Genomic DNA, 14985 nt, shown 5'->3' with positions numbered 1-14985 from the left:
GGCTGCGGTGCGCTGTAGAGCGGGTGGGTCTAGCGAGGCTGGAAGAACAGAAAGTGTCTCAAGCGCGCAGTGGCCGACACCTCAACTTTTAATTCCCTCGCTTGTGTGGCTGCAGAGCCCCCGCGCCCCTCCCCAGCCTTGTCACCTGCAGCCCCCGCGGCAGGAGCGCCCATTGTTCCGGGTCCTGGGGCAGGGGGCCCGCGGGCTAACCCGCCACTGGGTGGTAGGTGTGTTACTGTGGGAGCCGCTCTGTCAGCAGGCACCGTCTCCCCGGCGACAGGCTGACGAAAGGCGCGAGGTGTCACTTCTAACTCCCGAGCCCGCCGGGGGCGGCCCCCAAGCACCTCGCCGGCCGGTTACTCGCCGCCTAGAGAGACGCGGGGGCGGCGCCTCTCCCCGGGCAGGTTCACACCCGCCGGCGATCCCCGCCCCCGGGCCCTGCGTGCGGAGGTGGGGCTGACGCGGCGGCGGCGCCGCCCGGGATTGTGGGAGCGGGAGGGGACCGAGGCGGGAGGTTTCCGGCGCTTTCGCGCAGACGTGTCCGGCCGCTGTCCCGGCGCGTCCTTCCGCAGCTGCCGCCCTCGCCACCTCAGCCCGGGCCGGCGGCGCCATGTCCGGGACCAGCAGCCCCGAGGCCGTGAAGAAGCTGCTGGAAAACACGCAGGGAGACCTGCGGGGCCTGAGCCTGGAGTGCCGCAAGAAATTCCCCCCCGTCAAGGAGGTGAGGGGCTGGGGCGGGCCAGGGCCAGAAGGGGGTGGGGCAGCGTCCCCGTCTCACCCCCTGCCCTGGGGGCCCCCTGAGAGCAAGGCCGGCGCCTGGGAGGGCCCGGGCTGCGCTCGGTGTGCGGAGCCCGCCTGCGCTGGGCAGCTGCCGGGTGCGGGCTGGGAACCCGGGCTGTGTTGCTGACAACTTGGTTCTGTTTTTGCCCGGGTTTATAACCACCAGGAAGCTCTGGCGCTTCGGGTTGGACTTGGAACTTTTCAAGCCTAGTCTCTGCCCAGAGATGGATGTTGGGGGGGGGAGAGTTGCGTTCCGACTAGTTCAGCAGGCTGAGCTCAGGCAGTGTGCTATAAAACACTGCTTGTCCGTCCCGTCCCGTCCCGTCCCCCCAGTCTTACGGGCTTTTCAGGTGCGGGTTGAAAGATGAAATTTAGCAGGAAAATAACCCTTAGAAAGGAGAAGTAACTCTGAATGATCTGATGAAATTTGCTCGAAGCTTGGCTGAGTTATGAGGCTTTGCACATATTTTGTAAATGTTTAACAATAGCAGTATTTTTAACAGTAGTCAGCCAATGATAAAAAGAAAGGGAAGATAGGTTGCATTAGGTGTATATTGCTAATTTAGCCCTGGTTCTGTGCGGACAGATCCCTTCGCTTGCATGGCACCCTATTGACTTCAGTGAGGTTTCATATATGTACAGGGTTCCAAATTAGCAGATCTGGTTGTGGAACTGAGGTGTTACCTATGGAGTGGATGTGTACATCTCTCAAATGAAGGTCTTCAAATTCAGTGTATCTTGTTTACCTGCTGACAAAGATTTCAGTGATTCTAAAGTTATCCATCATGCAAGGTGCACACTAAGTGAATCAGAGTTCTTCATGAACTCTTTCTTTGGGCATGAGCTTTGCATGTCAACAGGTTGTTTTGATTTCAGGTGAAAGAACTTATTTTCTTTAAAAAAAATTTTTTTTTATTAATGAAATGTCTGTTAAGAACCAAATTTATTATTATAAGTTCTGAAATCAAAATTAAGGTTGCAAATGCAGTCTTAGATCAATATCAACTTCAAAATCACACTTGTCTGAATTTTTAACCTCTTTTCTTAAAGTGTCAAGATTACTATTGCCGAAAGAGAGAGGATTTTCCTTTTTTGATTATTTTATTCATTTAACAATATGTCGTGTGTAGTTAGTTTTCCTTTTTTCACCTTGGTAGTATCTCACGTCCAATTTTTTGTGGGTTTTTCACACACAAACAAGAGGAGGAAAAACACACTTAAAACTGTAAAAATGATTGTAAAACCACAAAAACTTAAAGTTTGTGTTACCTGAAACAACTTATTTCTTTTGACTACATTTTACATTGAGAGTGTCCCTTTAACTCTGCTTTATTTTGCATATGTAGAATGATGTAGTCTCTAATCACACGCTCATATATCTCAGATAATACCATGTCATAACAGTTTTTCATTCTCATTGTAAAGTGCTTAGTGCAGGGGTTCTCAAACTTCATTGCACTGTGACTCCTTTCTGACAATAAAAATTACTACAGGACCCCAGAAAGGGGGACTGAAGCCTGAGCCTTCCCAAGCGCCGCCACCCTGGGGGCAGGCAGAGGCAAAGCCAAAGCCCCCCACAGTGCTGTAACAATGGCAAGGTGAGTGAGGCACTTGCCTCGGGCACGCAAAGCGGAGGGGCACAGCTCTACCGCCCAAGTGGGGCGGGGGGAGCCACAATTGGTGGTAATTTGGTGGCGGGTCCGTCAGTCCCTCTCGGAGGGAAGGATCTGCCGCTGAATTGCCACCACCGCTTCATTCATTCTTCTGCGGCAATTCGGCGGTGGGTCCTTCTCTCCGAGAGGGACTGAGGGACCCATTGCCGAATTGCCGCCAAAGAGCATGGAGCCAGCCATTGCCTCGGGCGCAAAAATTCCTTCTTACGGCTCTGCCTCCCTGCCCCAGGCCGGAAGGCCAAAGCTGAAGCCCGAGGGCTTCAGCCCCAGGTAGGGGGTCTGTAACCTTAGCCCTGCTGCCCAGGGCTGAAGCCCTTAGGCTTGGGCTTTGGCCCTGGGCCCCAGCAAGTCTAAGCCAGCCCTGGTGACCCCATTAAAATGGGGTCATGTTCCACTTTGGGGGCTCGACCCACAGTTTGAGGACCTCTGGCTTAGTGAATGAAGCAGAGCTAATCATTAAACATTTTGTCTGAAAATTAATCTTTGTCTGACTTAGAGTAATACCCCGACATATAAAATGTTGCATGTGAATCTAGGTTGTAGAAAAAATTGTATGATATACTGTTTTACTTGAGAAATAATATGTGAGCAAATATGTTTTGCATTGTGGTTGTCACTTCACCTTGAATGGTCTCTTAGAATACGTATATGCAGTGTAGTCCCAGCATATTACAGAGACAAGGTGGGTGAGGTAATATCTTTTATTGGGCCAACTTCTGTTGATGAAAGAGACAAGCTTTTGAGCCACACAGCTCTTCTTCAGGCTGGCTTGTCTCTCACCAACATAAGTTGGCTCCAGTAAAAGATTGTACATACATCACCCAACCTGTGTCTCTTATAATAATGGAAATATACCTAACTTATCTCATAGAGCTGGAAGGACCCTGAAAGGTCATTGAGTCCAGCCCCCTGCCTTCATTAGCAGGACCAAGTACTGATTTTTGCCCCCGATCCCTAAGTACCCCCCTCAAGGATTGAACTCACAACCCTGGGTTTAGCAGGCCAATGCTCAAACCACTGAGCTATCCGTCCCTGCCTCCCTCCATGTTTTAACTACTTATGTTCAATAATCTATTCCACATTGTATTTAGTTTTGATGCTATGCGTATGTCTACGCTGCAATTAAAAACCCGCGGATGGCTTGTGTCAGCTTGCTCAGGCTAAGGGGGTGTTTAATTGCAGTGTAGATGTTCAGGCTTGGGCTGTGGCCCAAGTTCTGGGACTCTCCCACCTCACAGGGTTCTAGAGCCCAGGCTTTGGCCCGAGTCCAAACATCTGGACTGCAGTTAAACAGCTCCTTACCCCAAGCCCCATGAGCCCAGTCAACTGGTACGGGCCAGCTATGGGATTTTAATTGCAATGTAGACATTACCCTACGAGTACCTTTCCCAGATCTGAAGAAGAGCTCTGTGTAGCTCAAAAGCATGTCTTTTTCACCAACAGAAGTCGGTCCAATAAAAGATATTACCTTAGAGAAGCCATTGTGTTTGGTTAATCTGTGAGGTTGAGAAAACCTTGGAATTGTTTCAATTATGAATATCTGTGGCATGAGGAGGAGAGAAATCATGAAACATACTCTTCATCTCTCCCCTCTTTCCTGCCCTGCCTTGCCCCGCCCCAAAGTCTTAGATGCTTTTTCACAGCATATGTAAGAGCATGTATCCTGAAGCTCCAGCAGTTCAGCCAGCATCATTATCCTTTATCCTAGGCTAATATGTTCTGGTAGGAGACCAATAGAGGTGTACCTGTGATTTACTAGGTGATGTCACTTACAATGACATTTGATACTGGGCAAAATGGAGCCTACAAAAAACAAACAAAAATTCCAATGTCTTGAGCATATATTGCTGGCAATATTTCGGGTATAGTTAATGTGCTATACCTTTCTGTAATTCAGGGGTTCTCAAACTTCATTGTACTGTGACCCCCTTCTGACAACAAAATTTACTACACGACCCCAGGATGGGGGACTGAAGCCGGAGCTCGCCCGAATCCCACCGCACGGGGGGTGGGGGTGGGCAAAGCCCAAGCCCCATTACCCCAGACGGAGGGGCCAAAGCTGAAGCCCCATGGCTTCAGCCCCAGGTACCAGGGTCTGTAACCTGAGCCCTGCCACCCAGGGCTGAAGCGCTTAGGCTTTGGCCCTGGGTCCCAGCAAGTCTAACGCCAACCCTTGAGACCCCATTAAAACGGGGACCCACAGTTTGAGACCCACTGCTGTAATTGAATGGAAAAAACATCAATTTGCTATTGAAGTTGACATTCAGACTACCCCTTGTGTTTTTCTTCACTTTTGGCTGTGTTATATAATGGTATCCAAGTCTTATTTGTATCTCTATAGATTTACACTATACACAGAGGTGTTCTGAAAATGAAAAATGTATTCTAAGGCGAAGGAGTGATGTGATTATCATAAAGTTGTAAAATGCCTCATCAGTTTTTATTGGCAGACAAAGTTAATTACACTGATGCAGAATTTACTCCAGTTTACTACAGAATTCTATTTCTATACTATAGAAATTGTCCTTGACAATTGGTGTGGTAGAATCAGTGCAAAAGTGGAAGATTAAACCACTTGCTTATGGTTAAAGTACTAATGGTAGAGCAGTAGTTGATCCTCATGTTTACTACTCATATCATTAAATAACCTGAATTGTTTCAATATACAATATATTTGTTTATCATTTGCTATAATAATTATTTTGTTTAATGTAGTAGGCTTGGTAGTCTTTATCCTTTTTTGGCAGGAAGTAAATGCTTAACTTCTAAATTTGGATTGAACTGCATGGTGGTATTAATACAAAACACAGCTAACTACTATTTTAACCTATTAGGCCTGATCTACACTATGGGGTTAGGTCGAATTTAGCCACGTTAAGTCAATTTAAACACCTTGCTGGGTCAAATTTAGGGTAGTGCGGACACAAATTGACGGTATTGGCATCCGGGAGCTATCCCAGAGTGCTCCATTGTGACCGCTCTGGACAGCACTTTGAGCCTCCGATGCACTAGCCAGGTACACAGGAAAAGCCCCGGGAACTTTTGAATTTCGTTTCCTGTTTGGTCAGCGTGGCGAGCTCAGGAGCACAGGTGACCATGCAGTCCCTCCAGAATCGCAAACGAGCTCCAGCATGGACCAAAAGGGAGACACTGGATCTGATTGCTGTATGAGGAGAAGCATCTGTGCAGGCCGAACTCCAATCAAAAAGAAGAAATGCAAATATATTTGCCAAAATCTCATAGGGCATGTTGGACAGAGGCTACAACAGGGACACAGCAGTGCTGTGTGAAAGTTAAGGAGCTCAGGCAAGCCTACCAAAAGACAAAGGAGGCAAACAGTCACTCCGGGTCAGAGCCCCATACATGCTGCTTCTATGACCAGCTGCATGGCATTCTAGGTAGAGACCCTACCACTATCCCACCACTGTCGGTGGACACCTGCAAGGAGTCGTCTCACGCAACAGGGATAAGGAGACTGCGCAGTAGGCAAGCAGTGAACCCGTTTTCCCCGGCAGCCAGGAACTTTTCATCACCCTGGAGCCAATACCCTTCCAAGGCGGGATCCCCAACCCTGAAGCTGGAGAAGACGCCTCTGGTGAGTGCACATTTGTAACTACACTACAAGGTGTAAAAGCAATAGTGTTTAATGTTTGATTTGCCCTGAAGAACTGGATGCATTCGCGGTCAGTACAGCCACTGGAAAGGTCTGTTCACTTGTCTGGGGATGGAGCGGGAAGCTCTCCTGGAGGTACTCTGGAAGTCTTTGCAGAAGGTTTCTGGGGGCGGGGCTGCCTTATTTCATCTTCCACGGTAGGACACTTTACCACGCCAAGCCAGTAGCAAGTATTCTGGAATCATTGCAGCACAAAGCATGACAGTGAATGGTCCTGGGGTTTGATCGCATTCAAGCAACATTCGGTCTATATCTTTCTGGATTAGCCTCAGTAGAGTGATATTGTTCGTGGTCACCTGGTTGAAACAGGGGAATTTTTGTAAGGGAAAAGTAAAAGGACCCTGTTCGTGCTGGGCTGTTTCCATTTGGCTAAAAGGGATCATTCCAGAGAATAGCCACGTGGTGGAGGGGAAGGGGTGAAGGGATCATCCCGGAGAATAGCCACACGGCGGGGGGAGGGAAGAAGGGATCATGCCAGAGAATAGCCACGCAGTGGGGTGGGGGAGTAGGTGTGTGGTGCACATCCACCCGAAAACTGCAGCCCCTCCTTTTAAATGTGAAACCCAATTGTAGTGATGTGGGACTCACCCCTGCGGCGCCTCCTGCTGGTCGTCTCGGGAATTAGCTCATTTCCAGCCTTGGAGCCCCCTCTGCAGGCTGGTGTCCCACTGTTACTAGGCCCCCGCGTCCCTCCCTGGACTCCGGTGCCCTGTTATCTGGGGTGCTGCCCCCTGGCAATAACCCCTCACTCTCAGGGTCTCCCCTCTTTGGGGAACCCCCACCCCCCCATCTGCACTTCGCCTCAGTTGTAGGCTACTGCCAGCCACCAACTAGCCCCCGCGCCCTGGGGGCAGACTGCAGTATAAGCCACTCATCACAGGCAAGGGTTTTTTTGGACCTACTGCCTTTCTGTAAACCCAGTACCTCTATGGGGCCTTGGACAAGGCCCTGCAGCCTGGGGATTTGCCAGCCTGGAGCTCCCCAGCCCCTCTGGCCTTCCCCCAGCCCTACCTTCCTCCAGGTACCCTGAACTTCCCAGCAGCCATGCCCCTCTCTCTCTCTAAAAGCAGTGAGAGACTGTCAGCTCCTGGCTCACTGGCCTTTTTATACAGGCCAGCTATGGCCTAATTGGGACCTGGCCGCAGCTGGGGCTGTTTCCCCAGTCAGCCGAGGCTTGCTGCTTTCCTAGCAGCAGCCCTCTCGCAGTCTCAGCCCTCTCCCAGGGCTCATTTCAAGCCCTTCAGAGCAGGAGCGGGTGACCACTCCGCTACACCAACCCATTGCTTGCTCTGGGAAAGGAGGGCGTTGCAGTTTGAAAACATTCCCACATGTTATGAAAGCAACCCCACGTATCCTTTGGCTTATTATGGCTGTCCGGAAACTGAGTTCTGTTGCCCAGCCGTGTGTGTGTGTGATGTGTCACCATACCGGCAGGGCTCAGTATAAAAGGAAAAATTCGACCTTGTACTTAAAGCACATGTGCTGTCTGCTGCGAATTGCTTGATTCACTGTGAAAGAGTCTCCCTTTTGTTCTCAGAAATGTATCATCTTAAATTTTACTCTCCCTTTTTATCTCCCCCCAGGTGCAAATGTTTCTACACTCCCCCTATCATCTCCATCCCTGAGGTTATCGCAGATTAGAAGGCAAAAAAACTGCACTTGCAATGACATGTTTTCTGAGCTCATGCAGTCCTCCTGCACTGATAGGACACAGCTTCATGCATGTGCATTCAGTGGCAGAGGCCAAGAGAGAATTAAGTGAGCGCGAAGAGCGGAGGCAGGAGGCGATGCTGAGGCTAATGGGGGAGCAAACGGATATGATGAAGTGTCTGTTGGGAGAACAAATGCCCAAGAATGCAGGGGGTGAGGCTCCGGGCACCCAGCCACTCCACTCCACTCCAGAGGATGGCCCAAGCAACAGAAGGCTGTCATTCAAACAGTTTGATTGTTAGGGTGACGACAATAAACAATGTGGCCTTGTCCTTCCCTCCTCCCCCACCCCACCTGGCCTACCTTGTACGTTCTTTTTTTTCTTTTTACTTAATAAAGAATGCATGGTTTCAAAACAATAGTTACTTTATTTCGAAGGGGGAGGGGCGACTTGGCTTACAGGGAATTAAAATCAACAAAGGGGGTGGGTTTGCATCAAGGAAAAACACACACAACTGTCACACCAAAGACTGGCCAGTCGTGAAACTGGTTTTCAAAGCCTCTTTGATGCGCAGTGTGCCTTGCTGTGCTCTTCTGGTATCTGGCTGCTCAAAATTGTCAGCCAGGCGATTTGCCTCAACCTCCCACCCTGCCATAAGCGTGTCCCCCTTACTCTCACAGATATTATGGAGCACACAGCAAACAGTGATAACAAGGGGAATGTTGGTTGTGCTGAGGTCTGACCTACTCGGCAAACAATGCCAACAAGCTTTTAAATGTCCAAATGCACATTCTACCACCATTCTTCACTTGCTCAGCCTATAGTTAAGCTGCTCCTTACTACTGTCCAGGTTGCCTGTGTAAGGCTTCATGAGCCCTGGGAGCAAGGGGGTAGGCTAGGTCCCCAAGGATAACTATAGGCATTTCAACATCCCCAACTGTAATTTTGTGGTCTGGGAAGTAAGTCCCTTTTTGCAGCTGCTCAAACAGCCTGGAGTTCCTAAAGATGTGAGTGTCATGTACTTTTCCCGGCCATCCCACGTTGATGTCGGTGAATCGTCTCTTGTGATCCATCAGTGCTTGCAGCACCGTTGAGAAGTACCCCTTGCGGTTTCCGTACTGGTTGGCAAGGTGCTCCGGTGCCAAGATGGGGATATGCGTTCCGTCTATCGCCCCACCACAGTTAAGGAACCCCATTGCAGCAAAGCCATCCACTATGACCTGCACGTTTGCCAGAGTCACTACCCTTGATAACAGAACATCAATGATTGCATTGGCTACTTGGCTCTCAGCAACCCCCACAGTAGACTTTCCCACTCCAAATTGATTCCCGACTGACCGGTAGCAGTCAGGTGTTGCAAGCTTCCACAGGGCTATCGCCACTCACTTCTCAATTGTCAGGGCAGCTCTCATTTTGGTATTCCTGTGCTTCAGGGTGGGGGAAAGTAACTCATAGAGTTCCAGGAAAGTGGATTTACGCATGCGAAAGTTTCACAGCCACTGTGAATCATCCCATACCCGCAACACTATGTGGTCCCACTAGTCTATGCTTGTTTGTCTGTCCCAGAATTGGCGTTCCACTGTATCAACCAGCCCCAGTGCCACCATGATATTCCAATTACCACAGCCTGTGCTTTCAGGAACGTCTGTGTCCATGTCCTCATCAAAATCATCTTCATGCTGGCGTCTCTTAGCCTAGTTCTACATATACTCCAGGATAATGCACAAGATGTTTACAATGCTCACAACAGCAGTGGTGACAATGAGCTGAGCGGGCTCCAAGCTTGCTGTGGTATGGCATCTGCACGGGTAACCCAGGAAAAAAGGTGCAAAACGATTGTCTGACGACATGTACCTGAAACCACCTGAGACAATGTTTTTGCCCCATCAGGCCTTGGGAGCTTAACCCAGAATTCCAATGGGCAGCAGAGACTGCGGGAACTGTGGGATAGCTACTCACAGTGCCCCGCTGTGTAAGTCGATGCTAGCCACGGTAGTGACGATGCACTCCGCCGACTTGATGTGCTTAGTGTGGACATATGCAATTGACTGTTTAAAATCGATTTCTAAAAATCGACTTCTATAAAGTCGACCTAATTTCATAGTATAGACATAACCCTAGTGTTGTGGTGTTAATGCACAATGGACTGACAATGTTATTTGTAATTATTTAAGTTTGTGCCATCAGAGTGAATGATCTGGCAGCAAATAATTTGGTAGGTGGGCTACCAGTACTATAGAATTAATCTTAAACAACAAATGCTTATTTGGATTTTGCAGTTATCACAAAGCTACAAAACATCTGTAGCAATAAACATCTTAAGTTACCACCTTGAAAGCCTGATATTTTACCCTGTTTGAATGAGTTTGGTAGAGGAAGATCATGTTTGTGCTATTGACTGCACCACTTTATCAGTGGTACTGGCAGTCCTCTCCATCAGAGGTTATTAAACTCTTTCATAGTGTGGACCACACATTTAACAGAGCCCGTGGCCCAGGGACTACCTCTTCCTCCTATTTTTAATCACCCAGACTTCCTGTTTATAATTTGGGACCATATATTGATGTTCTCCATATTAAAGACACTCAATTCTGTATTTTCTGGTAAGTTTATTTAACCACTAGGTGGAGAGAGAACAAAGTAACTTAAACTAAAGCTGTGCATCATGCTGCATACAGTCAATAAGACATACTTTGATCAAAAATAATCTTTTATTTTTAAAAAGAAACAAGCAATGATGCTTTAAAATTAGTTTAATTTGTAAACATACTGGATATATAATAAAATAATTATAGTTAGCAAAGTCATAGCTAGCAAAATAAACATTAATTTCTTTCCTATGAATAGGACACTTACTCATAAATTGGAATTAGAGCACTAGGAACTTAATTTTTTGTAAACTTTTAGTACATGGTTAGTTTTTCAATAAAATATTCACATATCAATATTCTTTTGTTTGTCACATGTAGTAACAATATAAATGTAGACAGTTTGCTTAGTTTGGACATTGTTTAGTTTTTTAAAATGAACATCTAATTTACTATATTTCTGTGAATTGGAAAAATAAAGTGTTCTGATATTAAGAATGACAGTAAAACATCTTGCTTTGGTCTCAACAATATATATTTTGTTTTCATCTAGTTTTATTCTGAAATATCTGCTATTTTTATACAAACATTGCAGAGCTGTGTAGCCAGTTCAGGGGCATTACACTATAATGTTGTTTATTCCATTCTCCCAGCAGAGTGTGGTAGCATCTGTGAACATCTTATATCCACGGGCAGATTTCATTTTTCTTTGATTCAAATTGAGTTTTTCACTGCTGGCAGGAAAGAAATCAATTGCCAGAAGATGTGATCAGGTTTAGTTTGAAGATAATTGAAGTCAGACTGTGACAAGTAAATCCTTCATATTAATTAATAGAAACAATCTGATGTGGCAAGGTACTCCTAATTAGCCTAGCTTTTAGAACTGTAGTAGAACAGAGATGACTTCCTGAAAAATGTTAACATTTCAGCAAATGAAGTTAAAATAAATGAGAGACATGCAGTGCTCTGCGGTTTTAACCAAGACACTATATCTGCACATTGGTTTATGGTCATTACTGTACATCAGTTCAGGTATGAGTTTTTGAAGTATAGGAAAGTGGTGTTCAGCGAAGCTTATTTTCATTCTCAAAACTTTCAGGAGTAAATTGAAATTTAACAAAGTATAAGGCTTGATGCATAGTTCTACCATTTCCTTACCTGGATTTAATTGACAAAACTTGTAGAAAGCTAAAGACATGTATTTAGAATTTAGGTTTAGTCTGAGAAATAAAATACACACAGTTATATGAAGGTTTGCAGTAATATTATTGAATTAATTACAATAACTCTCAAATTCACACTTCAGCCCCAGTCCTGCTGAAGCCCTTGGGCAGAAGCCAGAGGTGATGCATGGGAGGGGCATGTAAAATCACGCCCCCTCCCCATGTTTGCTAGTGTTTGCTGGCCCCACTCAGTCACATGATGCTGCTGGGGCCCCTCCCTGCATGGCAGCTGGGAGCTGGCAAGCTGGGAGCTGCAGGAGAACACCTGCTTTTGCTGATGCCTCTCTCCATGGAGCTAAAGCAGTGGCTCCTCCCTGCAGTTCCCAGCTGTTTGCTGTTGCTTCTCAACATGGAGCTAACACCTGGGAGCTTCAGGGAGGAGCTGCTGAAGGTAAGGGGGGAAGGTGTTCCTGTGGGAGGATGACTCAAGCTGTGGGGGGTGGCAAACCTTTACATTGTGCTCCCCTCCCTTCCTTCCCCCCTCTCCCCCCCCGAGCAGGCACCAGTCATCTAAGCTCCTAGACCCCCATCACAGGGCAGAAACCCTGAGCTCTCCTGTCCCAAAGACTGGTAGGCAGAGAATGGGGAGGGCGTAGGGGGAATTCTGCAAGCCGCATTTTAACTATTAAATTGCTACATGCAGCTCACGAGCCGTGGTTTGGCCACCCATGTACTATATCTGTAAACATTAAGCAGTTATATAGCTCAATATACATTTATTCAGATTAATTTGTACACTTTTTATTATAAAGTAATAAAATAGTGAATAATGCATTTCTTATTTACTAGATTTTTTTTTTACCTGTGATTTGTCACAAGGTGTATTTGTATGGAACTGGAATTAAATTAAAAATGCACAAACAATTTGAATTTTTTTTTAAAGAAAACTACCTTGTGTGCTGGATACATAAGGGGGAAAAAGATTAATCAAAATATGTTTTGTATTTAAAACTGATGTTTTTAAACAAAGGAAGTATTATCTGTAATTTAGTGAATTGAACTGAGTATTTCTGATCACCATGTCCTTCGAGACTTTAGAAGTAGATCTCATCCTCTCACACCTAGTGTTTATGGATAGATTGAAAGAGGGGAAAAAACCCAAGCTTTCCTACTTTTTCAGCTGCCAGTTGTTTTCTCAACTTTAAATGAACTAGTCACTGAACTGAACTAGTTGAATAAACTGAAATGAAGAAAATATTTTCTCTGCACCTGCAAAAGACTGTCAAAAGCTGGTTTACAGCTTCAGCAAATTTGGGTTCTAGTGCTTAGTTAGTGATGTCCATGAGTTCATTGGTTTAACTTTAAAACTTTGGCAGCAAACGTACTGTTTAATATTAATTGAATTTAAATGCTTGTAATAGATTATAATAAGTGTAGGCCTTAACACGATTTGTTATAATTTTGTATTTTAAATGCATGTATTTCTTAAAAGATGTTTGTTTGATTATTACATTAAACTAAAATGTATATTGAATTCAAGATGAAAAATAGTAGTCTAATTTGATGAAGTATCTCTTGTAGATTAGTTTTGATAATAAGTTCAGCAGAAATCGCCATTTCAGAATGTTTTGATATACACTTCCCTCCGATCTTGTAACTATGTTGCATGGTTGTTTTGGGGTTAAAGCTGGAAGTTTTGTCAGCTGATTCAAATTTGACAACAGCCAGTTTTCCCATTGCTTCTCCAACATCAGCTACTGCATCTAACAGCAGTGGACAGGTGTGTTAGCTGAATGCTACTGCTAAAATAATCTGTGAAAAAATTGCTGATGTTTACGTTATTAGGCTTTACGAGTCAGTGTTTCAGCTGAGATAAATGGGTGCAATTCATACATCATAGCAATTGTGACATGCTGTTCAAAGACTTGGGAAGTCTACATTGTACAGGTTTTGTGTTTGGCAGAGATTATCTTCATAAACATGAACACCAGAAAAGTAATTCACTTTCTTTTTAAAAGTTGAGGTTCTTGATCACAATTGTCTGGAAAGAGATGGAGATTGTGGCTGCAGAATTACAGAAAGCACAAAGCCCTCACTGTCAGATTGGTTGTACATACTGAGAATACAACAAAACTGCACTGATGTTTGTACTGTTAAAATTTTATTAACCGTAGATAACTTCTCTTTCTTTTCAGATAATGTAGATGTAAACTAGCTGCTGAACTAATTGTTATCTCTTATAGGCTGCTGAATCAGGAATAATAAAAGTTAAAACGATAGCTGCAAGAAACACCGATATTTTGGCAGGTAATTATATACATTAACAATACAATTGGGAGATGCATTTGGGTCACCGAAAGCAAAACATTTTTAAAGATGTTTCAGATATGTACAATCATCTTTCAGGTTTTTAACACATGGATCAGTAATATGCTACTGTTTGGGGCACAGCAAAAGAAACAACACAATAATGTTGGAATATCTTGTAGAATATTTGCATTTCCTTCTGTTACTCTATTTGTGTTTAGTGAAGGGCTCAAAATTTTCTGCTCTTGGGATTCTGCGCCAAAAAATTAAAAATTCTGCATATTTTGTTAAAATGATGCAATATAATCACACTGGTTTCAGTTGTTTTGGTAACTTATTTATACTTCAGTACAGTAAAAAGTCAAACTATTCAGCATTTCCTAAACACATGAAGGTTAAGTTACAAACATTTGGTAACTAATACCCTGCATTCCAGTTATAATTCTGGATTTTCATTTAAACTACATTACAGAACACCAAACAGAAGGAGAAGAAGAGAGGGCGGGGGGGGGAGTAGAATGTCATTTAAGATTGCTCAGACTTCCACATGTGGAAGTCATACAGTTTTGCTAATCATTGTCCTGGACCTGGCTGGGAACTTTGGGAAGTGCTTGGTTCTGATTGTCCTGACATTTTATTGACTGCTTGGTAAACATTTCATTTGCCCTCAAAGTCTTTTTTAAATCCTGAGCTGTAATCTAACCCCATTGTGCCACTTTGGCACAGAAAAAGGGAAGAAAGCACATAAATCTTCCTAGCTGATTCTCTTACTGTCATTTATAAGGCTTTACCTGACTCTGGCAATGTAGGGGCCTTAAAACTTTTACAGGTTTTATGCTCCTAGGGGAACTGACTGAGAATGGGAACAGTTATCTAACAATAGGAACATTAACAATGTTACTAGGCAGGCAGGCAGGCAGCTACATTTCTGCCTCCAGCATAATAAAAAGCCCTACCACTCCACGCCCTGCGAGCCACAGTAGCAAGCGAGAGGGACAGAGTCTCTCTTGCTTGTTGGCACACATGCACGCCCAGCCCTGCACCCTGACTGTGATCAATGTCTCCTACGCCCAGCCACTTCCCTCCCCCCTATCCCCCTGGCAGTGATTTGAGGCTCTGAGGCTGATCCAGGCATACTGGAACAGATATG

At 45.3% G+C, this 14985-nt stretch overlaps 1 protein-coding gene across 8 annotated transcripts in view; it reads left to right on the top strand.

Annotated features, from left to right (window-relative positions):
* Window positions 1-427: 427 nt before the first annotated feature.
* Window positions 428-14985, top strand: part of MON2 (MON2 homolog, regulator of endosome-to-Golgi trafficking) — a 163172-nt gene continuing 148614 nt past the window's right edge. For 2 of the 8 annotated variants that reach the window (XM_039503322.1, XM_039503312.1), the window contains exons 1-3: window positions 11850-11979; window positions 13547-13630; window positions 13772-13835. In XM_039503322.1, coding sequence (XP_039359256.1) covers window positions 11866-11979; window positions 13547-13630; window positions 13772-13835 — 262 coding nt within the window. In that variant the 5' untranslated portion in view covers window positions 11850-11865. Of the gene's footprint in view, window positions 722-11849; window positions 11980-12059; window positions 12159-13546; window positions 13631-13771; window positions 13836-14985 lie in introns of those variants that run through there. The other 6 variants (XM_039503337.1, XM_039503359.1, XM_039503343.1 and 3 more) reach the window with 6 other exon arrangements.

This window comes from Mauremys reevesii, linkage group 1 (genome assembly GCF_016161935.1).
Source record: "Mauremys reevesii isolate NIE-2019 linkage group 1, ASM1616193v1, whole genome shotgun sequence".
Lineage (NCBI taxonomy): Eukaryota > Metazoa > Chordata > Testudines > Geoemydidae > Mauremys > Mauremys reevesii.
This window is presented reverse-complemented; position numbering and strand designations above follow the sequence as displayed.